This window comes from Hippocampus bargibanti, linkage group LG10 (genome assembly GCF_051943395.1).
Source record: "Hippocampus bargibanti isolate YZ-2025 linkage group LG10, ASM5194339v1, whole genome shotgun sequence".
Lineage (NCBI taxonomy): Eukaryota > Metazoa > Chordata > Actinopteri > Syngnathiformes > Syngnathidae > Hippocampus > Hippocampus bargibanti.
The window spans coordinates 1,385,279-1,411,926 of NC_142743.1; the positions used below are offsets into that span (position 1 = coordinate 1,385,279).

Consider the following 26,648-nt stretch of genomic DNA (forward strand, 5'->3'; position numbering starts at 1 on the left):
GTGGGCAACTCCAGAGTGGAAGAGAGTCCAACCCCTTTCGAGAGGGCTGGTACCAGAACCCAGGCTGTGTGTGGAGGCAAGCCCAAATATGTCTCGTCGGAATTTTTTGACCTCGTGCAGCAGCTCGGGCTCCTTCCCTGTAAGGGGTGACATTCCACGTCCCAAGAGCTAGCTTCTGCAGTCGAGGGTCGGACCGCCAGGGTCCCCGCCTTTGGCTGCTGCCCAGCTCACAATGCACCCGACCCCTCTGGCCCCTCCCATGGGTGGTGAGACCTTGAGAAGGGGGACCCACGTTTCCTCTTCGGGCTGAGCCCGACCGGGCCCCATGGGTGTAGGCCCGGCCACCAGGCGCTCGGCAACGAGCCCCATCTCCAGGCCTGGCTCCAGTGAGGGGCCCCGGTGATGCATGAAGAGCACTACACAACAGTAATTGCTGCTTGCACAACTAGTTACTGTGCCTCTTGAGTACATCTCTTTATTTTCTCTAATTAAATTGTTACATTCATGTTGAGGGTGCGTCAAAACAGGTAATGGGACTCAGTTAAGGTTGAATGATGTATTCTTTTCTTGTATTTTGATTTTTACATTGCTTTTGCATGAAACAAAATCTCTTCATCAAGCCAACAATGCAATTTTGACATTTTCTGGGTTATTTACCAGTAATCAGGTTTTGCCATAAAAACTGACTTGATATAACACGTGATTGTCTCATTTTGCATGTATGCACCAGAAACAACTTCACACAACACTTGAGTTTGCTAAATACTGTCACATAAAAAAATAAAATAATAATCAACCTCTTCAGCCCATGCTCTAGCGCGGGCTGTTTACTGGTCGTCATTCCTCTGCAACCATAAATGTGATTGTTTCAATTTTTAGAATGCACTCAATAAAATGCAATTCAAGTACATTCACATTGGCATGTGTAAAGCAAAAAGCAAACTTTTTCAAAAAAAAAAAAAAAACATCACTCTATTCCCAAAAGGCTCACTTGGCTGGCAGTGCATCGACATTTCAGCCCCTTTTCATCTGCGCTGTCCCTTCATCTTATTGTTCCTGGCAGGTGTCTTGATTGGAAGACTGGCAGATCCGTTCTCCAGTGACTCCGGGGTTGAAGCTATTGGGGGAGATGTGGGAGAAAATAGTCCTGGCTCTCCATCAATATTTGACTTGAAGGGCCCAGCTGGGGAAAATGTTAGTGGACTGAAAAGAGAGAAAAAAAAGAGGAGGAACATGACCCCGTGCACCCACAAAAAAGTTGAAGTACAATGTCATGAATACATACAACACATACTTCTATCGCAAAGAACATTTGGATTAATGTCTAAGCTGTTCATGAGTATGAGTCACAACATACTGTTGCTCTTGTCAACAACCCTGACATTAAAAAAAGAGATTTTACTGTTTTATATACTATTTAGGGCGGCCCGATAGTCCAGTGTTTAGCACATCGGCTTCACAGTGCAGAGGTCGCCGGTTCGCGTACCGGTCCGGCCTCCCTGTGTGGAGTTTGCATGTTCTCCCCGGACCCGCGTGGGTTTTCTCCGGGTCCTCCGGTTTCCTCCCACACTCCAAAAACATGCATGGCAGGCAGATTGAAGACTCCAAATTGTCCCTAGGTGTGAGAGTGACTGTTGTATGTCTTTGTGTGCCCTGCGATTGGCTGGCAACCAATTCAGGGTGTCCCCCGCCTCGTGCCCGAAGACAGCTGAGATGGGCTCCAGCACCCCCCGCGACCCTAATGAGGAATAAGCGGTACGGAAAATGGATGGATGGATATACTACTTATAGACTATAGAGTTTGAAGGAAAAAAGTGACTCTGTAGTGGAAGATGACGTTTCAGGAAAGTGTCCAGAAAATAGGCTGGCACGATGAAAAATGAAAATGACCAGGCAGAATTAGAAGCAGATGAAGGTGAAGAGGTGGAAGAGGTGAAGTGGAAAAAAAGGCACCAAAAAAACGGAGAATGAATTACACAAGAGGTTGAACACAAAGATGAAAGGGAAAAAAGTTGTAAGGCCGTTCACGGTTCAGTTCGTGCTGGACAGTTAGATTACGTTCGTGCTGGAAAGGATTTGCAGCTGGTAAGGGTGACTAAAGTAAAAGATGCAAATGACACGAAGGACACTAAGTACTATGAGGAGTTGATGAATGAGGAAAACGAAAGAGAAAGGGGAGTTGGAAACTAGGAACGAGGACAATTTGAGTTTTTTCACTACACAGCAAAAAAACTGAACTTCTCCTCGTGGGTACCAAATCCACCTAACGCAAAGCTAACCGTTTCACTATTGACAATTCGACCGTTCCTCCCGTGTCGAAATGTGAGCAATTCAAGGTAGAGGTGGGACTCCACCACGGAACAGCTCTGAGCTGACGATGTTAGCCAAGATAACAGACGATGTTAGCCAAGAATCTCCTTGGACGATAATGTTTGCAGGTGACATTGTGAGCTGTAGCGAGAGCAGGGAACAGGTTTGGGAGAAATTAGAGAGGTGGAGGTTTGCCCTGTATCCAAGTACAAGAGTGCTGCTACAGGGAGAAGAGATAAAGAAGGTGGTGGATTTTAAGTACTTGCGGTCAACTGTCCAGAGCAATGGAGAGTGTGGAAAAGAGATGAAGAAGTGTGTCGAGGCAGGCTGGAACGGCTGGAGAAAAATGTAAGGTGTGACGTGTGATAGAACGGTTTCAGCTAGGATGAAAGGAAAGGTGTATAAAACGGTGGTGAGACCAGCCATGATGTTTGGACAGGAGACAGTGCCACTGAAGAAAAGACAGGAAGCAGAGCTGGAGAGAGCAGAGATTATGTTGAGGTTTTCTTTGGGAGTGACCAGGTTGGACAGGATCAGGAATGAATATATTACAGGGACAACACATATTAGAGGCTTTGCAGAGAAAGTCAGAGAGGCCAGAGTGAGATGGTTTGGACATGTCCAGAGGAGAGAGAGAGAGAGAGAGAGAGAGAGAGAGAGAGAGAGAGAGAGAGAGAGAGAGAGAGAGAGAGAGAGAGAGAGAGAGAGAGAGAGAGAGAAAGATTATATTGGAAGAAGGATAATGAGCCTTGAACTTCCAGGCAGAAGACCAAAAGGAAGACCTAAGAGGAGGTTTATGGATGTTGTCAAAGAGGACATGAAGGTAGCTGGTGAGAGAAGAGGATGCACAAAACCGGGTTAGATGGAGGACACTGATTCGCTGTGGTGACCCTGAAGGAAAAAGCCGAAAGAAAAGAAGAAGTGAGCAAGTGTCGAAAGGGAAGGAAGATTACTCTAAACTCCTCTGTGTGATGACGGATTGGGATTTGTTTACAAGCTGCACCCACTAAATTGTATATTGTTGCTCCTGCATGTTAGCATAGAGACACTTTGGTAAAAGTACTTGAAAAAAAACGTGAATAAAACAGCAAGAACACATCTCCTTTGGACAACCAACGGGTATTTTCAGTACGAAACACTTCATAGTTAGAAAGGGCAGAATGTAATCAAACAGGATGTTTTTGTCTTCCAGGGGAAAAACGAGGCTTGACCGGTACATAAGGAGACCCTGAACTGGTTGCCAGCCAATCACAGTGAACACAAAAACAAACAACCATTTGCGCTCACAATCACACCTAGAGACAATTTGGGGTGCTAAATCAGCTTGCCATACATGTTTTTGGAATGTGGGAGGAAATCGGAGAACCCCAAGAAACCCCACGCAGGCCTGGGAGAACATATAATCTCTACACATGTAGGCAGGAGGTGGAATTGAACCTGGCACTTCCGCACTGTGAAGTCAAGGTGCTAACCACTCGACTACCAGGCCGCTCTTAGCACAATATCGTCATACAAAACATTCGTAACAAAAATACTGTAATACCTTATATTTTCGACATGCTGAGTCGCAGCAAGACGGAATATATGTGGAGTGAATGAGAGGGATCCAAGTGCAAGAGTGATGCTACAGGGAGAAGAGATAAAGAAGTTGGAGGATTTAAAGTACTTGGGGTCAACTGTCCAGAGCAATGGAGAATGTGGAAAAGAGGTGAAGAAGCGTGTCCAGGCAGGCTGGATCGGCTGGAGAAAAAAGTCAGGTGTGATGTGTGTTAGGAGGGTTTCCGCTAGGATGAAAGGAAAGGTGTATAAAACAGTGGTGAGACCAGCCATGATGTTTGGACTGGAGACAGTGCCACTGAAGAAACGACAGGATGCAGAGGTGGAGGTAGCAGAGCTGAAGATGTTAAGGTTTTCTTTGAGAGTGACTAGGTTGGACAGGATCGGAAATGAGTATCTCCGACGAACAACTCATATTAGACTGACCTAAACTGATCTGTAATCCGAACTGCTTTTAATTTTAACAGTTAACCATTTGAACTCATGTAAAAATTAATGAACAGTGAAATCCAAGCTAATCAGAGGTAGACCGTCGGAGCATGCAAGGCCTTTTCTGCTGGCCTAAAAATGTCTGAATCACAGACTGATGTTAATTATATTTTCTATACGAATTCTTATTAAATACAGTAAAGTCTCGTTATATCGATATTCAAGGGAGTCCGAAAAATATCGATATAACCGGGACTATCGATATATCCGACCCTGTTTGCATGTAATTTTCTCCGTGCGTGCATAGAAATAGTATCGATATAACCGGGACTATCGATATATCCGATATCGATATAACGAGACTTTACTGTAATTCCAAATTGTCTTTCAGCTTCCTTTCATTGGTGTTGTGTATTTTCGTATTTCAGCATTTAACCAAACACATTTCAGCTATCATTTGTTACCAGGATCAGAAGTGGACGCCTTCACCATCAGTTCTGCGGGCCCTGACGTATCAAATGTGTCGATCAAACTGTTACTTTAAAGAGCCAGATTGCACATTGGTAATTCAAAATGCTTCCCAGCACCTGCTTGCAGGCTTGTGACGAGCCAATTATAGTTTGCGAAAACTGCTCTTATCAGTAGCCGCTAGTGACAAGAGCATTCTGGCCAGAGCTAGCACACTGTATTGGTAGAGAGCTGCATTAGCAAATATATTGTTGTGTTGATTTAATAGCAATTTTGTCAGCCCACAATGGCTGAAGAAGAAGAAATGGATTTGGGTGCAGATTTACTGTTAAAAATCCATTTTCAATTTACTGTTAAAAATCCATTTTCAAGACAAACTTTTCAAGAAAAAAATGGACATTATTAAGGAAGGTCGGACAGAATGGCACCCTCTAGTGGACTTGTCGTAAATCACACAACTTTTTACAGTCGCAGCTGTGAATTTATTAAGACGTATCACAACTGAAGGCCTTGCTATGAAAATTGCATTTGTGTCTTACCTGTTGGGCCCATGAGGGCTACTGTTGTGTCGGCGAACAGGCCGCATTCGGGGTTCAAAGGAGAAACCCTCTTTTAAGCTGTCCAGGACTGAAGGAGCCACATATGTGAAACCCTGTTGGAAATGAAATCAAAGTTCACTTCAAACACAAATATTATCATGTTACTTAGTATGTTGAAAGCTGTGAATAATACGACAAGTCTTGGTTAGAGTATATCACAATATTTTGCACAATACAGGATAACAATGACTGTGCTATAAGAGTGACTGTGTAAAAAGCAATATAATGGGAAAAAATAAATAAATAAATCACAAGAAGGCTACAAAAGCTTCCCATGTCAGGAATTATTTACAAGTCGCTTATTGTAATTTTTATTTGAAGCACTTTTTTTGTGTGTGACGAACTTGTTTTACCTACTGTTTTCAGAGGCTACATCAGACGTTTCACATACTTTGTTGCCAATAAGCAAAGAGAGTTTGCCCAAAAGAACAGAGTTCGTGTAAGCTCCCAGTTATACAGGAGAGTTGTAATATTATTTGTTATTTATTTATTTTTTTTTTACTTTGTTACTTCCGGGTTCAGTGAACGCTGGCACGTGTGGCTGCCGCTGCTCACCCGGAGAAAAAAATATCATGTGACTGTAAAGCGTCCTTGAGTTTTGAAAATCGCTTATAAATGAACTGTATTATTATTATTATTATTATTATTTTATTATTATAAGAGTCTTGAGAGGAAGTATTATGGACTGTGAGACATCATATTTTTGCACAGTGATAAATAGGCCAAAATGAGAAGAAAATATTTGCTCACAATTCCAAACACTGCAAATATCTGACACATTCTGTGGAGGTAATGTCAGGGCTTAGCGTTCCTCCATGGCAGCTTCTTGGATGGGCTCATTCATCTTCATCAATATAACACAGGATGGTGGCAGCAAAATTAACTCAAGATGTTGACAAAAACTGGCTATATTTCGGTTTAAAGGTAAAACAGACTGGCTGGGAGATCCAACATGCAGCAAAATAATGACTCCAAACCCATTCCCAAAAGATTTTGTCAGAGCCACGATTTTATCCGGTAAAGGAGATTGAAAACCTCTATATTAAATAAAAGAGCATTACAAAAGAAAATATCACAGGATTAGTGTGGTCTTTGGAAAAAATCCAAATCCACTTAAATGTGGAGGAAATGAAACATGATCATGGTTTTCCCAAATTCATAATGGCCCTGGAGAGGAAACAGTAACTGCAATGTGGCCCACAGCAAAAAAATGAGTTTGACACCCCTGGTTTAAACCAAACGGAGAAAAAATAATAATAAAATAATAGAATTATTCAATTACAAGGAAGAAAATTACGGAATAACCATTCCATTCTCACCATGCATATTTCCAAAAATAACACGTGCATCAGTTTAGATCTGCTCATCAATGGAGCAACAAAAATGATGTCTTCAACAGAAGAGTCATTTGAAACAAAAGAGAGGAAGATCACACTTCTCGAAGAAGGTGAACCATTGGTGGTGGTGGTTCACGTTTAACGGTCTCAGAAATTAGAATTGCGGAAAAAGAAAGACAACAAAGAAGATATCCAAGAGAGAAAACCTAGCATAGCATATTGATCAAATGTCCATGTGGTCATTTTGTCCACAACCACGTTGCAGTCATTCCATTCCACTTCTGTTTAAAGTGACCCTAAACCTTTTTTTCTTCATGTGTATTCCTTCATGGCAACCAGATCCAATTGATTGCATAATCTGCAATAAATGTCCTTGTGGTAAACATGCGGAGTGGCCGTACATGGTTAAAGATAGCTTTTTCTTTTTTCACGAGTCCCACTCACAGCAAAGGTAAGCTCTCCGCTGTGGCCAAGTGACGCATCGTCTGGACTGTCCACTGGTGTCTGTCTGGTAAACCTTGTATCAAATTGGCTAACATCTTCATCGGATTGCTATGTGAACAAAAGAAAAAAAAGTTAATACGAACACAACAAAACAATTAAGGATGAAGAAAGGGAATTAAGAGATGAAGGATTTGAAGTCAATGAGATGTGACAACAGCCAAATATCATGTTTTACCAACTGCGGCTTGTATGGTGGGTCAACTCTCTTATTTAGTAGCTCCTCCCACTTGATTTGCTTGAAGAATGAATGTTTCTGAAAGGGGGGAGGGAGACAAGAACACAGTTGAAATGGATTTACGTGGGACAGGAGAAGTGTACCAATCCCTTTTTTCATCAACGGATACTTTAGCTTCTTGATGACTTTGAAACGTCGCTTTTGAGCAGGACATCTCTGATCTACTGTTGAAAGGACATTTGGATTCATTACTCTTTCATCTCAAACTGCTTTAAACAACACAGCGTATGGGGGGGGGGGGGGGGGTTTGGATCGCATGACTGTCCGTGTTTTATGTTATCTTTAGTATTTTGTCAAGTATTTTACTTGATGTGAACTGTTTTGTCAAACAAAGTACTGCATGAATCAGGATGTATTGCATTTGTCTCATTGCCACCTTTTCTGATTGCTATATTCATCTGGCCGGTGATGAACCGTTAATGTTCCTTTCAAATAAAACACTTTTTATTAATGTCGGTGACTACGCTCAAACATGAACCAATGCTAATGGATGAATGTTCGGATCACCAGTATTTTGGTCACCATGAAATTGTAATGTGTCATTTTGTATGATAGATTAACGAAATCCACTCAATGTGACACAGGTTGAGCCAGCAGTATGTGAATAGAACTACAATACTGAAGCAAAAACACAATTTACTCTGGAATAAAAAGTAATGTATATAGAAATTGCTTCCTTGGAGGAATCATTTTGTGCTAGAGGGTTAATTTCTAAATTACAATAGCCGTTTTGCAATTCTGTGTTAGGAGTTCCACAAATACTAAACTTTTGAAGAGTGGCAGTGGTTCTTTTCATCTTTGGCCTGGAAGACAAGATGTCCAAAATATACCAAATCAATCTGAAATTGGGACTCGTCAGACCACTTTGAAAAAGATTCCGCCTTAGATGAGCAGCGACCGGCTGCGTTTTTGGCTGTTATCACTCAATGGCTTTCGCTTTGCATCGTAGTTTCAAGTTGCACTTGGAGATGTGGGTGTCGTATTGGATTTTCTGGCATTGGTTTTCTGAAGTGCTCCTGAGCCATTGTGGTGACTGACACCTTTTACACTTCGATGATGGTTTTTGATGCAGTGCCACGTGAGGGATCGAATGTTGTGGGCATTCAGTGGCGGTTTTTGGATTTGTCACATAGATAAAGTGATTTCTCTGGAATATCTGAAACTTTTGATGATATTAAGACAATGTCGATGATGAAATCCCTGAATTTCTTGCAAATGTACATTGAGGAACATTGTCCTAAAAGGTTTGGCTGGTTATAACCAACTTGCGAGGATTAGAAACTGATCAATCCTCGGTCATTTCCTCCATGTCTGGTCAAACATTACAATACATAAAAGGCTGTGCTCGTATGGAATGCTCTTTGTAAACTTGTGACTGAAAGGTTACTTCCGCAGTGCTTTCACTTCTGTGGAAATTAATCCTTTTTGTGGTCATGTTTGACAAAATGTGCAATGAGATGTGAATCCATAACTTCACTAGAAAATTGGTTGGTTTGATAGAATCTGATTGTTTATTCAATTGCAATAAAACACAATATAAGCAGTGTCTGAAACTCATGACAAAAAGTTAGTCGACACTCGGGCAAACAACTCTGAAAAGTTGCCGGCCCGGACATAAAGATGCCTGCCCCATTTTTCACAACTTAAAACACAAAAAGACGTCTAATCGCAAAAAAAAAAACATTGTTGCGAAGTATAAAGGGTTTTTAAAATTAAGGAACTACCTACAACAAATGCTCCCTTGCCCAATTTATGCTAAATAACCCTTGCTGAAGATTTCACTCCAGCTGTCGTTTGCCGTCATGGTGCACAATGCAATGTGCGCATTGTGTTATCTGCTCAATGCGACGTGGACTCCTCTTTCTCAGCGGCTTTCAAAACTGTCAAGTACACTTTTCAGTCAGGGTGTAGTTCGAAGCAGGCTTCTGATTGGCTGCCGGTGCCGCGTATGCAAATTGCCAAACGAATGTTTGTTTGGCAATCTGCATACGCGGAACCGGCAGCCAATCAGAAGCCGGTTTCGTGCTTCGGACTACACCTTGACTGAAAAGTGTACTTGAGCGTTTTGAAAGCTGCTGAGAAAGAGGAGTCTCCGTGGTTTGTAGCTTTTTGTTTGGGGCTTTTGCTTTATTGGAAAAAACAAACATTTGATTTAAAAAAAAATCACTTCTTTTTTCTTGAGGAAGTTTGTCAGCCATCCGGGCCGAGACGTTTTGAAAGTTGTACGCCCGACGTAAAAGTTGTAAGCCCCGGGCCACCGGGCAGACGCTATTTCAAACACTGATATAAGCATGTATTTTTTTGTTTGGTCTAATTAGCTCATATGGTATACTTACAGGGTAGGGAATCACCTTTCTTCCAGCCATCCATTTTCCAAACTGCTTTCTCCTCATTGGGGTCGCCGGGGTGCTGGAGCCAATCCCAACAGTCTTCAGGCACTTGGTGGGGAAATGAATTGCTTCCCAGCCAATCGCAGGGCACACAGAGACAAACAACCAGTCACTCTCACACTCACACCCAGGGACCATTTGGAGTGTTCAATCAGCCTGCCATGCATGTGTTTGGAATGCGGGAGGAAATCGGAGGACACATTTCAAATAATTCTCACTTGTTAATATGGTTAGGGAATGCAATTTTGGTTTATAGACTCATCTTTCACGCAGCACGGTGGCTGATGGGTTAGCAAATCTGCTGATTATCAGCACCTCTGCCACAAAGTCCAAAGATCTATGGCTCATTCCTGGGCTTCGGCCTTCCTGTGTGGAATTTGCATGTTCTCCATGTATGGACCTGCGTTTTCTCTAGATATTTACGTTTCTTCCCACATTTCAAAAACCTGCGTGGTAGATTGATTGAATGGAATAAATTGTCCCTCAGTGTCATTGTGAGTGCAAATGGTTGTTTGTCTATATGTGCCATGTGATTAGCTGGCAACCAGTTCAGGGTATACCACACCTACTGCCCAAAGACAGCTGGAATGGACGCAGCACACCAGCGACCCTCGTGAGGATAACCGGCTAATATAATCAATGAATGAATGAATGAATGAATGGATGGATTATTTTGCACGTGTGGTAAATGAAGTGAAAATACTTCTTGTATATTTACTGAAGTTGGTTTGTTTTTAAACTGGAAAACTATATTTTTAATTCCAAACACGTTGCTCAAAGTTTTGCACCCTTAAATAAAATCAGCGTGCTCAGTTATATGATGTACATACTTGAGTAGAGGACAAAAGTGATGCAATTTACACATTTGTATTCAGAAATATTAATAGCTTTTTCAAGTTTTAGCACTTTTGATTGAATATTAGAATGATCCTAATGTCCAGTTGCATACAAATACAGAAAAAACACCAAATGATGCTAATATTTTACAGATCCCTCCTACAATAGGTTATATATGTCCCGTTAAATTAAAATATGAGATACCCCTCCGCTTCAAAGGGTTGAACCTGTTACTTACTTTGATATCAGCACAGTCTGCTTTGCTGGACCCGAGTCTTTGAGCAGGATTTTTCTTCAACAGCTGGAAAATGAAAAAGCGAAACCAGATTAAATATGGAATACTCAAAGACACAATATATTTGGTCAACTAAAATCAATCCAGGATGGCTGTTATTTAAATTCTATTTTGCTAAATACAAAAAACTGATTCCGTGTTTTATCTTACTGTGTTTCACATTTTTTAACAGCTTCTGTGAATGCAGGAATGCATTTGGGATGAAGTTGGCCCCCTTTTGCCTGAAAAGGGGGCCGACTTGTAAAATTGTTGGGGCCGGGTTTAACTAGATTGCCAAAGTATACAAAACTGCCTGAAATAAACCAAAATGCATTCATTAGAGCATGATAAGGCGACCCGGTACTCGAGCACACCGGCTTCACAGTACAGAGATTGTGAGTTCAAGTCCCGGTCCGGTCTCCCGGTGTGGAGTGTGCATGTTGGATGGATGGATGGATAGATGGATGGATGGATGGATGGATGGAGCATGACATATGTAAATTGCAAATGAAAAACCATTATTTGAGCAAAAAATATTTTTCTAATATACAGCGAAGAAAAAACGTGTTTGAACACCCTGCCTGCTATTTTGCTATTTCTCACACTTAAAAAATCATTGAGGGGTCTAAAATTTTCATCGTAGGTGCATGTCCACTGTGAGAGATGAACGAAAAAGATAAATCCAGAAATCACAATGATTTTTTAACAATTTATTTGTGTGATACAGCTGCAAATAAGTATTTGAACACATTTGTATCATCTAGAATTCTGACCCTGAAAGACCTATTAGTCCGATAATTAGAAGTCCACCTGCACTCCATGTATCATCCTGAATCAGATGGACCGGTTTGAGGTCGACAACTGTACAAAGACACCTGTCCACCCCATACAATCAGTAAGACTAACTTGTAACATGATTGAAGAAGACCAAAGAGCTGTCCAAAGACACCAGAGACAAAATTGTACACCTCCACAAGGCTGGAAAGAACTTGGTGAAAAAAGGTCCACTGTTGGAGCAATCATTAGAAAATGGAAGAAGCTAAACATGACGGTCAATCTCAATCGGAGTGGAGCCCCGTGCAAGATATTACCTTGTGGGGTCTCAATTATTCTAAGAAAGGTGAGGAATCAGCCTGGAACTACAAGACAGGATTTGGTCAATAACCTGAAAAGAGCTGGGACCATTGTTTCCAAGGTTACTGTAGGTAATACACTCAGACGTCATGCTTTGAAATCATGCATGGCAAAAAAGGTTCCCCTGCTTCAACTAGCACGTGCGGCTTCCTCTTGTCCTTCTCCACCTGCTTGTTGTCTCGCCGCACAACCATTGGTGGCAGTGGTGGGATTTGAACCCACGCCTCCTGAGAGACTGGAGAGTTGTGTTACCTGAGGTCAGCCGAAAACTGATATCCACCGCGACTTCAAATAAAGAAAACTCGGATGGAACATCGTCGCATTTCAGTGAAGAGGGCAGAAATGGCGGCTCTACTGGCTGCATAGAAAGCTGAGATTGATATGGAAGAGGCCGTTGAAGCTCAACGTCAGCAGTTGAAAAAACTTGAAAATCTAAGAGACATCAAAGTGATGAAGGCAAACTTACGTGTTTATGAGGAAGAAGTAATGAAAGCAAAGTTACGCAAGTTTGACAAAGTAGTGAAGGCAAAGTTAGGTGTGTTTGAGGAGGGAGAAAGGACAGCCTGGAGAGCAGTGTTACCTGTGGTCTGCCAAAACCCGACATCTGTTGCGACTTCAAATAAAAAAAACTCACACTGCCCTTCCTGCATCTGGCTGAGTGAACTTTTATCATCTTTCCACCTGCTTGTTGTCTCGCCGCATAACAGATGACTATTCAAATTGTACTGTATATTATCACGCCACGAGCAAAAGAAATTCAAGAATATATTTGAAAAAAGTCACTGCACTCTATAAGTCTGGAAAAGGTTACAAAGCCATTTACTAGACTGCGGGGCTTCAGCAAACCTCTTTCAGAATCATCATCCACTATTGGATAAAACTAGGAACAGGAGTGACCAGGTTGGATCGGATCAGGAATAAATATATCAGAGGAACAACTCATATTAGCGGTTTTTGAGAGAAAGTCAGAGAGGTTAGACTGAGATGGTGTGGACATGTCCAAAGGAGAAAGAGTGACTATATCGGGAGAAGGATGCTGACTCTTGAACTGCCAGGCAGGAGACTGAAAAGAAGTCCAAAGAGGAGGTTAACGGATGTTGTGAAAAAGGACATTAAGATTGCCGGTGTATAGAAGAGAATGCGCAAAACAGCGTTAAATAAAGGTAACTGATTCGCTGTGGCGACCGCTGAAAGGAAAAGCCAAAAGAAAAAGAAGAAAGACAAAACTGGGAGCAGGGGCCGTTATTCTGATCGACCAGCTATAATTGCTGTGATGACGATTGATCAAGGAGGTTGCCAAAGGACCTAGATCTAGTGCAGACAAAAAAAAGTCTGGATTTAAATCCATTTGAGGTGCTGTGGAGTAGCTTTCAACATACAGGTCATGCATGCTAGGAAACCCTTCAAGATTGTGAAGTTGAAGCCATTCTGCAAACACGAATAGGCCCAAATTCCTCCACACCAATGCGAACGACTCATCACCAATTATCACAAATGCTTGATTTCAGTTCTCGCAGCCAATCCACGAGCCATTCATAGGTTTAGGGTGCGGCAACCTTTTCACAAAGGGACCAAGGGTTACCATTTGAAACTGCATTTTGTATTTTCTTGGGCTCTCTGTGTGATATAAAATAAATCTGATGGACTTTAATCTCTGTGGTAATTATTCAAAGAACATAGAAATCGGGAAGAGCTTTTTCACAGCACTGTATGTGCATTATTGCTTCTACAATATGTATGATAACCAGCACGGAATATGTATGTGTTACAGACCTTCTTGATGAGGTCCTTGGCGTCGATGGTCAGATATGGAGGCAGATTAAGTTTACATTTCAAAATCTTATCAATAGTTTTTTTTCTGTTTTCCGCTGTGAATGGTGGCTAAGGAGAAACACAAGAAGCATATTAATAATGACGATCAACATCGCAGTTAAGTAAAACATGGCTATCACATGTCACTCTGGGAGAGATAAGATATAGCCCAAGCTGTTATCCAGTCAATAATAGACTAGGTGCAGAGTTTTTGTTTCTTTCCGATTTTACATTCAAAGCATTTCCTGCTTATTCTGTTCAGAGTCAACTGTTCAACTTGGATTGTTCTTTTGGCAATCAAAGAGTGATTGTGTATGGGATGTTGCATGAAAATGTCTGTGGCAACAGCTCAAAAAAGGTAAACCAACAACATTGCTAGCAGTGATTGCATGGTAGGAACAACACACACAACCTGCATGTTAGCATGTTCTTCTCAATAGCCAGCCGCCTTATGCAGCATATATGCGGCTGCATATATGCTATTACGGTGTCTTATATTTCATATTGCATTATGTACTTCATGCAGTTCATTTTTTTAAAAAACATTTTGTGCATGCAATTTCTGTGTAAATGTTTTCGTACTTTCTTACCCCCAAATGTTGCTGCTGTAAATTACAAATATCTCCATTGTTAGACAAATAAAGGTTTTCCTATCTTATCTTTTCAATTCCGATGGAAATTGTTTTATCTTACCGATCCAGTCATCATGTCATACATCAGGGCCCCAAGGCTCCACCAGTCTACGGCTCTGTTATGGCCTGACCTTGTAAGGATTTCAGGTGCCCTGCAACAGAGTCAGATACAAAGAAAATGAAAGAGCATACAAATGGTTCCTCCCAACAACAGATCCTCTCATAAAAAAGCCATAAACCAAAAAGGTGATGGCACACTATAGACAGATGTTAGTATAAGTAGAGTGGAAATCTTGGCATGTGTGTTTTGACTACTATTTAACATTTGAACAATTGAAAACAATTGAAATGGAACTAATGGTGTACTGTACACAGCCTCACACTCACGTTTCAATTCATATCAACGCATCTGTCATGCAAAGTAAAAAAAAAAAACATGTACTGCCATCTAGTAATCCCTTCCAGTGCTATCGACATATATTTATTATCCTGGCTGTCATTGCCTTTCATCGAGCATCTTCATTAAGTTCATAGAGTTGCCACAAGAGGACACAAGCCAGTGTCTTATTGTACCGGTCCCAAACCCAGATAAATACAGAGGGTTGTGTCAGGAAGGGCATCAGACGTAAAAGCTGGGTCAAAACAAACACGCAAATAAACCCCTGAAGATGGAGGACACTGATTTGCTGTGGCGACCCCTGAAGGGAAAAGCCGAAAGGAAAACAAGATCTGTTATTCCCTTACTCAGAGTGACAATTACGGTTTTATATTCGTTTCAAATGCTTTCACGTACGTACTTTATATGATGGAAAATCAGATGCCCATTTCACAGTAAAATCAGAGCATTGTCATCAAATGGTAAGTATAGTTTTTGCTTTTTTTGAAAGTTGCTGTGCGGATTACGATTTTGTAATTGGCACACACACATGTGCGTAATGTTGCTTGTTCTGGAGCCACAAAGGGACATATGTCTCCTTGTGTCGGTTCCAAGCCCGGATAAATACAGAGAGTTTTGTCAAGAAGGGCATCCGACGTAAAAGCTTGGCCAAAACAAACATGCGGATCAAACCTCTAAAGATGGAGGACACTGATTTGCTGTGGCGACCCCTTGAAGGGAAAAGCCCAAAGGAAAGAAGAATATGCTTTTTATGTGCAAGTACTGCATTTGCCCACTAGAGGTCAGTATATAAAAATTCTAAACCCAGGAGTCGACAACGTGGTTACTGAGGGCTGCATCAATCGCCCACTGTCCTAATCTAAAAACGACTGACCAGTGATGGGACATTGTGAGTTCCTCGGAAAATTACAGAGCGATCATTTGAAAATATAAGTACCGGCAGAGTAAAAAAAAAAGTCTGCATATTGATATTTATGTGCTTCTTAATTTGTGTGTGAAATCATTAACAACATCTTTGTCCTGACGGAAATTAACATTATGATTTTAATAGCACACAAAGTGATTTGAGGAAATAGGTTATTTCTGGCACGTATTTCACACCACTGAGCACACCAATTCACAAAAAAAGTCTTCACGGGTTAAGTGTGTACCCTCTGCCATGAAGTGGAAGAGCATTTGAATTCGTTATTCGTTTTGCTCAAAGTGGTTTACAAAGTTAAATTAACAAAGATGGATAAAATCAAAATAATTCATCCAAATAGTAACTAAAATAACAATCAAATAATCGTGCCACGGCACACCGGCTGAGAATAACTGTGCTACTCAACAGAGCTGTGCTACTGTGTCAGTGACATTGCATTCTCATTCATGTCTGACTGAAAATTATGTTTTGGAAAGGTGAAGTTTTGGAAAACAACATGCCCTGTCAGCATGACTTTCCCATGCTAGCCACAAATACTGACTTTCCCAATCCTTCCTGCACAGACTGTGGCTTGACACCCTTGCATTGTTAGGGGTGTGAAAAGAAATCCCTTCACTCAACTATTGGGATTTTAGATACAAAGAACCAATAAATATATGTCAGCATTGATTTTCACGTTTTTTTAAGCAAAGTGAAAACTACCACGTTCCTCTAGCACAGGGGTCGGGAACCGATGGCTTGCGAACCTTTTGATGATTGCATCCGGCTCGCCAATAAAACTGAATAGTGGTACCTTGGCTTACGAACTTAATTGGTTCCCAGAAAGTGTGTGTAAGGCAAAAAGTGTGTATTCCAATCATTAATTTACCTTAGGAATGCATTAAAATGAGAATAATCCGTTCCTAGGTCCCCACAAAACATGAATTTCTACAAAATAAGCTAAAACTACACAAAATACACCGTATGTTATGTATAATAAATGCTATGGTATTCTAATTAAAGAAATAAACTGTACTGTAAAATAAAGTCATTTTATTTACCTTTGTGATGGTCGTTGATGGCTTGATGGAATGGAGTGGGAGGAGGTGGGAGGGAAAGTCACATTCCATAAGGACTGTAGATGGGAGGGTTAGCCTATCTTTCATAGGCTTATGCCCAGGGACAGACTTCTATTCCTGTGTAATGAAAGTCCGGTTCGGCATCTTTTTCCCAAAAAAGGCCGGTTGCATCAGCATTAAACACTTGATGAGGAACGTAGCCTTCTTCTTCCACCATCTTGAGGAACTATTCCTTGTAAGCTTTGGCAATTTATCATTAGAAACTGGCTGCCTCACCATGACGAATGACACTATGAATCCCTGTACGACGCTTAAAGTTCTCGAACCATCCGTGGCTCGCCTTCCAGGTTGCCCCTTGACAATATCTGAGTGAAGTTGCCGTGCTTTCTCGGCGATAATTTTACCCAGTTCCTCATCAATTGTGTTCTGTTTAGCTGGGTTGATAACTTTTTGCATAACGTGTCTCAAGGAGCTCTGGGTTGGACATCTTGGAAGTTGTGATATTGCAACTGCAAATGATGCAAGCAGACACACTAGAAACTTCATTAATAGTTGGTTCCCTTGCTTGTCTTTTCATTTCAAATTGAACTGATGGCTTGTGCGTGTTATTTGTGGAGCCTGATTGATGGGATATTTTAACCTTGCAGCCTTCATTCTGCCTTTGAACTATCAATAAAGTTGAAACGAGTCAAAATTTCACTGTGTTTTATATCCATTTCACATTTTTTTGTTTTTTCTTTGTTAATGTGCTCACTGCCTTCCTCCTCACTGATGCATGTGTCCTGCTGTGTGTCCCCTCCCTCCTCTACCACGGATCTTGACCAATCACGTGCGGCTTTAACCGAATACTGGAGGCGGGGAATAGAGGAAAAAAAAGTTGGCTGCGATTTCCAGCTTCGTTCACTTCAGAGATCCAGCTCCAAGAACTGGCTCGTTCGCGAACGACACATCACTCATTGTGGCGCTCCGTGTGTTTCCCGAAAAATAGTTTGTATGCCAAGATGATATTCTTGCAAATTTAACGTTCGGAAGGCGAAAAGTTCATTAGCTAAAGCGTTCGTAAGCCGGGGTATCATTGTACATATTCTCGATTTTTTGCTGTTCATTTCCTGTTTGGGCGGCAGTTGGCGGAAAGCGCAATTTTGATTGGAGGATATTGACCTAGGTGGCCGTAGATGTCGAAACAGCTAAACACCCCCTTTTAAATAAGCCTGACGAGTAAAAAAAAAAGACGACTATCGTACACTTCAGGTTGAATGGACGGAAGGATTCACCTTTGTGGGGAGAAAAGATTCTGCCGTGATTCTAATTTGCAATGAAACAATAGCATGAATGAAACAGTTATCAGTGGCGCTTTGACTAGCCCCATGCTAACGTTAGCATCAATATACTTCTCTGATAGACAGCAGAAGGCAAGCGTGAAAGCTCATGAGCAGTATGCAGGCTAGCTAGCATTAACTTCGTGTATGGACCCGGCAAGGTGACTTTCATTCCGATCGTTTGGCTGGATTTTTTACCAATAATGAGGAACGGAAAACTATTCATGTTAATGGTGAGTATTATCACAAATGTATTTTAAATACATTCTGACATTTTGTTGAAATCATGTGCGTGCGTGTTTGCGTACGTGTGTGTGTGTAGGTGTGTGTACGTGTGTGTGTGTAGGTGTGTGTGTGTGTGTGTGTGTGCGTGTGTGTGTGTGTGGCTCTCACTGAAAAACATTTCGAAATATTTTACTTTTACGGCTCTCTAAGTCAGAAAGGTTCCCGACCCTTGCTCTAGCAGACATATCGACACACACACACACACACACACACACACACACACACACACACACACACACACACACACACACACACACACACACACACACACACAGGTCATACTGTCATGAATTATTTTACCTGTGTTGTGATTAATGATAACAAATGTAATATGAAAATGAATCTTCTGGTACGAGCGAGCGAGTGAGTGAGTGAGTGAGTGAGTGAGTGAGTGAGTGAGTGAGTGAGTGAGTGAGTGAGTGAGTGAGTGAGTGAGTGAGTGAGTGAGCGATACTCACATGTATTCAATGGTGCCGCAGAATGTGTGTGTGACGCTTCCATCATGAATTGATTCTTTGCAGAGGCCAAAGTCAGTGAGCTTGATGTGTCCTTTAAATACAATATTCATTTTTAAATACATCACAATTGCACTTATTCCTTTACAATTACGACTACTCAATTGTGGAAATTGACATTGTGATGAATAAAAGCCCATGTTACGTCAATAAAGGTACAGCTGTGCATGGCAAATATTTTCAAAATCTAAACCAAATAAAGCAAAATATTTTAAAAGGGACATTGGCAAGCAACCCATCTTTGAGAAGATTTGAACGATGCTAAGGTTCATACAAATAACCTCCAAAATTTTAATTGAATGCATTTGCGCACTTGAGAGTGGAACACATTTTACCTTGGTGATTGAGCATGACATTCTCAGGTTTCAGGTCTCTGTAAATAATTCCATTGGAGTGAAGGTGACCAAGAGCCAGAATGATCTCTCCGAGATAGAAACTGACCATGCACAAATGGTTTGAATCAAAGACCAGAATTATGATATTGACATAAATGCTAAAAAAAAAACTATTTCCTTAATGTACAAATGGATCTATACTGTAGCTTGTAACCTGAAATTCATATCAAGTGACGGAAAGGATGTAAAAACAAAAACGGGCTTGGGCTGTTCATCAGTTGTATGTTTTGTCTTTTTCTTGTCTTTTCTGATGCTGTTGTACTGTTCATTCATTCATTCATTCATTCATTTTCCAGACTGGTTGATCCTCACAAGGGTCACGGCGGGTGCTGGAGCCTATCCCAGCTGTCTCCGGGGGACACCCGGAATTGGTTGCCAGACAATCGCAGTGCACACAGAGACAAACAACTATCCACTCTACTCTCAAACCCGACCTATGGACAATTTAGTGTGTTCAATCAGCCTGCCATGCGTGTTTTTGGCATGTTGGGGGAAACCGGAGGACCCGTCGAAAAACCCATGCTGACCCGGGGAGAACATGCAAACTCCACACAGGGAGGCCGGAGCGGGATTTCAATTCATGGCCTCTGAACTGTGAGATCGGTGCGCTAACCATTCGACTACGAGGTTCATTTAAAAAAATATTGTACATACCAAGTGAAAATGGCTGTGATTTTCAATCAGCTTTGTTTTTTTCCGGACAGAATATGCCATGTTTTAGTAGCAAAGTATAGCTGTATAAAACTGTAAGTACACATTTTCTGCAACACAATAGAGTACTTACCAAGCAGTGTCCTCCATGAATATGCCTTCCTTTTCCAACTGCATGAACAGCTCTCCTCCTAGTGACATACAACTACACATCGTATAACAGTCCAACACTCATGTGTACAATTATGGTGGAACCTCTAAGGTTGATCACAACAACGGCCCATTTGTTCAAAATTTGAAATACAGTTTCCCCACAAAGAAATAACAGAAAATGTATCACTCAGAATATAATAGTGTCACATGGTGAAACAAATAATAAATGCAGAAATACAGTTGAATTCATTCGTGAGTTCATTCATTTTACGGACTGCATTATCCTCATGAGGGTCGTGGAGGGTGCTGCAGCCTATACCAGCTGTCTTCGGGCACTTCGGGGGACACCTTGAATTGGTTGCCAGCCAATCGCAGGGCACACAGACGCAAACAGCCATTCGCTCTCACCCTCACACCTAGGGACACTTTTGAGTCTTTAATCAGCCTGCAATGCATGTTTTTGGAATGTGGGAGGAAACCGGAGAATCCGGAGAAAACCCACCCAGGCCGGGGAGAACATGCAAACTCCACACAGCTAGGCCGGAACGGGATTTGAACTCACGACGTCTGCACTGTGAAGTTGGAGTGCTAACCACTCGATACCGGGCCGCCACATAAATACAAAAACATATTTTTAAAAATAATTGGGTCCTAACTCTTAACTTTCATGCACATCATGAGTGACAGTGTCCTTTTTCAAATTATTTTGCTTCCCTCTACCTTTCATCACATTTTATTCCTGCAAAATGTACATTTCTCCAGGATGAGATTTATAAAGTATCAACTAATCTCATCAAATATAATCTAAACAAGTGAGAAAATTGTAGATTATTGCTTGTGGTTGAGAGGTACACCGAAAGACAACCGTACATTATATATTTTTTTTCATCCTTAATATTAATGTCATGTTCTGGTGTCGGCAGCAGGTTGAGGACTCTTGCTAGTTGTACACCTGCTGCCAATTTGTTCATTTTTGCAAGCTGTAGGAGGACTGACTAAGTGGCATTTGGCAACTTGCCTGTGTGTCAAATTTCTCTCAGCCTCTCGTCATCACAGTCGATCTTCCTCTGTCTGTCATCTTTTTGTATCAGCGTGGGTTTCATTATTGTTCCTTTTTCCATGAATTGAATTATTCACATTTGTTTTTGTAGTATCGGGTTTATATTGCTCCTTGCCTTTCGTGCAAGCGTTTTTGGTAATTGTGTTATTTTGTGTTTTATTGGTCCTTCTTTTGACCAGTGACTTTTGTTTCTACATTGTTGGAGCATTTATTTTTTAATAAGCGTTTTTCTTACGGTGCTCTTGTTGTAGTCTGCTATTTGGGGATCCAAGCATTATTTGCTTTGACCAAATGGCGACCCACATAATCACGACATAAAATAATCATGTTGGGCACGGAAAAACGGTACCGTTTGATTTCATGTGAATCAGTGCTTTTGGTGGTACCAACCCAACTTGAAAAAAGTATTGCCATCTTTACCCACCCCTGGCTGTAGTTAAATTCCTACAGGATTTCAAGAACATGATGCTAAGTACATTGCTTATATGGCGTCTTCGGTATCTTACCACTTAAGTACTCCAGGATGAGGTAGAGTTTACCACCAGTCTGAAAGGCGTAGAGAAGATCGACTATGAAAGGATGCCTCACTGTCTCGAGGATCTCCCTCTCTGCTCGCGTATGGGCAGCATCTTTAGCATTGCAGACAATTTTGGCCTCAAGACGAACAAAGATCAAAGTCAAACGATGAGCGACAAATTTGGAATGCTTCTGTTTTCCAGGAGCTTCAAGAATGCATTTAGAAGTACCTTTCTGAGAACCTTCATGGCGAATATTTTTCCCGACATGGCACCTTGAACCTTCCTCACCTGAAAAACCTGTAAAGACATTGGATGCGCCTTGAGTTCACTAAGATAGAAATTGTGTTTGTAGTGTATCTTAATCGGTCTCCCCAAAACAGTTATTTTCATGAGTGATTTTTAAGATATGTAATTTGTGCAGTTTTGAGATGCAGTTGTAAATGGAAGCAAGACACACGAACGACACAAAACATTTTTGATTTAAACCTCCGATTGCTGATCCCCAGCTATATTATAAGAAGAAATATTACTGATATTTTTTTGTATTTAATTCTATATTAATATACAATTGGGCCGGTCGTTATTGTGGATGTAAACCATCATGGAAATGAATTTACTTCTTGTTCCAGTTCAATTTGATATTATTGTATCTGTAAAATTCATACAATACGATACATCTTGATTTATGTCGAGCTTTCACAACAGCTGCAGCGGGAGAAAAGCACTTCACAAAACAGCTAACATCAAGCAAAATTATAAACAATGTGTAACATAGAAACAAAGGCAGTCTGAAATAAAAAAAAATGACGAATTGTAGGTGTGACTTATAGTGCGGAAAATATGGTATTGGACGCATAACCTTTTCTTAAGGGTTCAAAATGAGCTACGTAGTTGTGTTCATAGGAAATTGTTTTCAGCACATAACAATCCACAGACAATGACTTTTGAGCATACTTTCAGGGTGGTAGGTTTTCAAAGGGTTTAAAAGAAGAACCAAAGCATCAGCAAATTTGTACCACATTAAAAACGGGCCAATATCAATTTGATTGCTCATTAAAATTTTCATCTCATGCGCCGACTCTAATGCACACGCACACACACATACACACAAACACACTTTGCCATAGGCTCCTTTGCCAAGCACCGTGAGAAGCTCAAAGAAATCAGGTCCAACTCTCTCGCTGTCTCGATTGACGCATTCACTAGTCAGCTCCACCTCTTCTTTCTGCACACTGGAAGAAGCAAAGTAGAAATGACATACAGATCTTTGGGATGTAATAAAAATGGAGTGTAAAATATGGCCAACCTTTCATTCTATTGCATTTATTAGATGATAATTTACGCACAGCTCCAACCGTGGCATTAAATTATGAAAAAAATCGGCAAAACCTTTCCAGCAGCTCCTGTATTTTGTTCTTCTACTTCTTTTTTTCCTTTCCTTTTCCTTTCATAACTTTGCTCCTGTGTTACTTCCGGGTAGAGTGAACGCTGGCACGAATGGCCGCCGCTTCTCACCCGCACAAAAAAAAAGGTTTTATCCCGTGACTGTAAAGCGTCTTTGAGAGTTTTGAAAGGCACTTAGAAATTAAATGTATGATTATTATTATAAAATATCCACGCACAAAAATAAAATAACCAATAAGCTGAAATTAAACAATGGGTTCAAAAACATACCAACCCAATTCCAATAAAGTTGGGATGTTATGCTTAAAATGAATTCAAAAGACAACACAATGATTTGCAAATCACATTCACCCGAAATAGGATTGGATAATATATAAAAACAAGATATTTAATGTTCAAAGTGGTATTGCTTTCAGCAAATATCGGTCGTCTCTAACTTAGAATTTGCTCGCTGCAACACGTTTCATCTTTACCACTGTGTTGCATCAGCTTTTCTTTTAGCATTCAATTAAATTTGGAAATTGAAGACACTAATTGATCAAGATTTATGGGTCCGTCTCATTCTTTGCTTGATGTACAACTTCAGCAGTTTTAACAGTCCGGGTTCTCTATTGTCATATTTTAAGTTTAATAATGTGCCACAAGTTTTCAGGTCAGGTCTTTTCCTACAAAGCCACGCTGTGTAACACGTGCAGAATGTGGTTTGGCCTTGTCTTGCTGAAATAAGCAGGGGTGTCCAGGAAAAAAATGTTTGAATGGCAAAATATACCTCGAAATGGTGCCACCACAGATATGGAAGCCACAGTGTATTCAATTATATGCAGGTTGATGACTTGAAAAGTATGTATTTATTTATTTATTTATTTTACACAACATCTCAACTTCATCGGAATTGGTTTTGTAGGTGTAGGATACGTACTAAATTTCAGTCGTATGAACGAATTTGCTCTCTCCACTCTGAGAAATGAGGAACTTGGCATAATTAAAAGTGTGTGACACTTATTATATTCACTCTATACATCTGGAAATTTGCATCTCATTGTTATGGTACTTGAATTGCACCATGACTTCAAAGGGGTAGATGTTTATTTTGGAAATATGATTAAGTATCATAATGAATTGAACTCACTTGTCCGGTTCTGTTATGGTGCCATCACAAACATCATCCTAAGGAAGGGAAACAACAAACCCGAGTTGTTAAAGTTACGCCAATACAATCTTACGTTTATTCATGTGGTAATGGCTTTTGACCACCATTGTGTTTGTTGTGTTAGCCATGTCATAATGACCAAATGACCAATAACCAAATTACAATGAGGCCACATAAGACCCAACCTCTACCAAGGCTTATCCATCCATCCATCCATCCATCCATTATCCGTTACCATTATCTGGCACTATTCGGGGCACACCCTGAATTGGTTGCCAGCCAATCGCAGGGCACACAACTCGAGACAATTTAGTGTTCAATCAGCTGGCCATGCATGTTTTTGGAATTGTGACATTTAAGTCCTGTGGTCATGGGTTTGTTCACTATTCATCTCCAAATGCTTGTCGATGTTTTAGTAATTCATTTGTGGAAACAATTTCTGTGTGTGCTTTTAGTTATTTTTTTAAAGTCTTTTGACTGCTGTAAAAAAAAAGGTCATTATCAGAACAAAGCAGATGATGCCTTCATACTTTTGCCCAGAACTGTATGTATTTAAAAATTATAATATTGGAGCATTGACAGAAAAGCTGTCTTCGAGAGACAAGTCCTGACCTCTGTATCACTGACATCCTCAGTCTCCAAGTCAATATCGAACACTCCGGCCATCCTGAAACCAATACGAGTGTCAGGTAATGTACTTTATTAAATGAATGCACATCATACTAAATATCATATCAAGTGTGTAAGTAAAACGTGCATTGGCATTTTGTTAAACCATTTAAAGTAATGAAAATATTGTGAGTCAATTAAATAGTTTAGTTCGAATGTTCGTTTCGAAAACAAATACTGTCCACAATAAAACGCATCTCTGTGGTGTGCTTAAACGCCCAGTAAAGATAATATGGTTGAAGTAAGAAGGTCACGAGCATTGTGGCAACCAAAACACGTGAGGCAAACACAGTCCTTAAATAAGTACGTTACTCCATACTCCAGTGATCTAAAAGCTTGTCGGGTTACATTTTCTTCCCCGACGAACGTCTGATTGAGCGATCGTCACTGAGGATGACAGTTATATTGGCAAATCGCTTAGGCCACTGTATGAAAATGTTTAGTTAAGTAGCTCACCTGATAAGCACTCTTTCATCCGGGGATTTTTCGCAGCTCACTCTACACAACTGCAATGTATAAATGAGATTGTTTTTGTCGTAAACCAACGTGTTTCTGATTATTTAGTCCGTCTTTAATGTAAACAGCACCTCTTCAGTTGTGTTTCATTCCATTCGGAACTAACGCTACACTCGTGCAGGCTTGCTGATGTTGTTATTCCGGCGTCATTGTAGACGTCATCGGGCTACTTTTTTCCTTTTTGTTTATTGGCGGAGAGCAACCCATTACGTCAACGTCAGGAGAATTACGTGCAGCCGAATACCTTCTATTCCTTATATGCCTCAACACAAGTTTCTTTTGTTCAGTGTTGAAAGTATGTTCATACCGGAATACAGTATTCTAAAATGAAGAAAATGATTGTTTTACATTCCGTTTTCATCTGTTTCCCAAGTAAGCATAAAAGATTGTATTTTGATAACCTAAACGTAGTGTGTTGTTGTGGCTTTTGAAATCTGACAGACTATTCGTGAACACCTATAAAACAAAAATAAAAAATGTAAGCTTGAGGTTTAGATTTAACCAAAAATAATGAAGAAAAAAGTCACGCCCGAACAGGGACTTGAACCCTGGACCCTCAGATTAAAAGTCTGATGCTCTACCGACTGAGCTATCCGGGCTCAGATGCAACAGTCAGATACAAATTTAAAATGGTACAAAGTAGTCACGTACCAGCTGTTTTGTTAAAGACAGTCAATGGCTTGAATCAGAATCATCTTTATTGCCAAGTATGTAGAACACACAAGGAATTTGTTTCCGGTCGAACACGCTGCACTAGTATCATCAGCAAAAAAAATGCAAAGAGGCACTATACAATTCCATTTGGGCTACTGTTCAGAGTTAATGTCTTGGGGGAAGAAGATGAGGATTGCTCGAGGATTACAAAATGCCTTATTCGTGAAGGAGTGTTTGATTTGCCAATTGGATAAAGTATTTCCTTCGTATTTAAGAAATAGACGCTTTGATCCGAAGAGCTGCAACTAATTAATGAAAAGCTTGGCAAAAACAACATGCGAATCAAACCTCTGAAGATGGTGCATCCGAGTCTCCGTTTTGGTCAGAAGCTCGTACTTTTTTTCTACAGCTACACCCAAACAGGAGGCAAATACATTTTAGCAGCCACCACATATATCCTACTT

At 40.7% G+C, this 26,648-nt stretch overlaps 1 protein-coding gene and 1 non-coding gene across 4 annotated transcripts; both read right to left on the bottom strand.

Annotated features, from left to right (window-relative positions):
• Positions 1-541: 541 nt before the first annotated feature.
• LOC148892037 (ribosomal protein S6 kinase beta-2-like) lies at positions 542-26,648 on the bottom strand. 3 transcript variants are annotated; one of them, XM_089007212.1, is made up of 17 exons: positions 26,533-26,620; positions 25,471-25,520; positions 24,958-25,012; positions 24,325-24,362; positions 22,909-23,023; positions 22,020-22,088; positions 21,780-21,927; positions 20,194-20,251; positions 19,350-19,450; positions 18,958-19,048; positions 14,580-14,670; positions 13,848-13,955; positions 10,905-10,967; positions 7,380-7,457; positions 7,145-7,252; positions 5,304-5,416; positions 542-1,203 (listed from the first exon to the last, which is right to left on the bottom strand). In XM_089007212.1, the coding sequence occupies exons 3-17, from the start codon at positions 25,009-25,011 to the stop codon at positions 1,026-1,028; spliced, it is 1,413 nt and encodes a 470-aa protein (XP_088863338.1). In that variant the 5' UTR covers position 25,012; positions 25,471-25,520; positions 26,533-26,620; the 3' UTR covers positions 542-1,025. The 3 variants fall into 3 exon arrangements, with proteins under 3 accessions (XP_088863338.1, XP_088863341.1, XP_088863339.1); XM_089007215.1 differs by lacking the exon at positions 26,533-26,620 and adding an exon at positions 25,602-25,698; XM_089007213.1 differs by lacking the exon at positions 25,471-25,520 and having other exon boundaries at positions 26,533-26,648.
• trnak-uuu (transfer RNA lysine (anticodon UUU)) lies at positions 26,057-26,129 on the bottom strand. The gene has a single exon. It is a non-coding gene; the product is annotated as a tRNA-Lys (tRNA).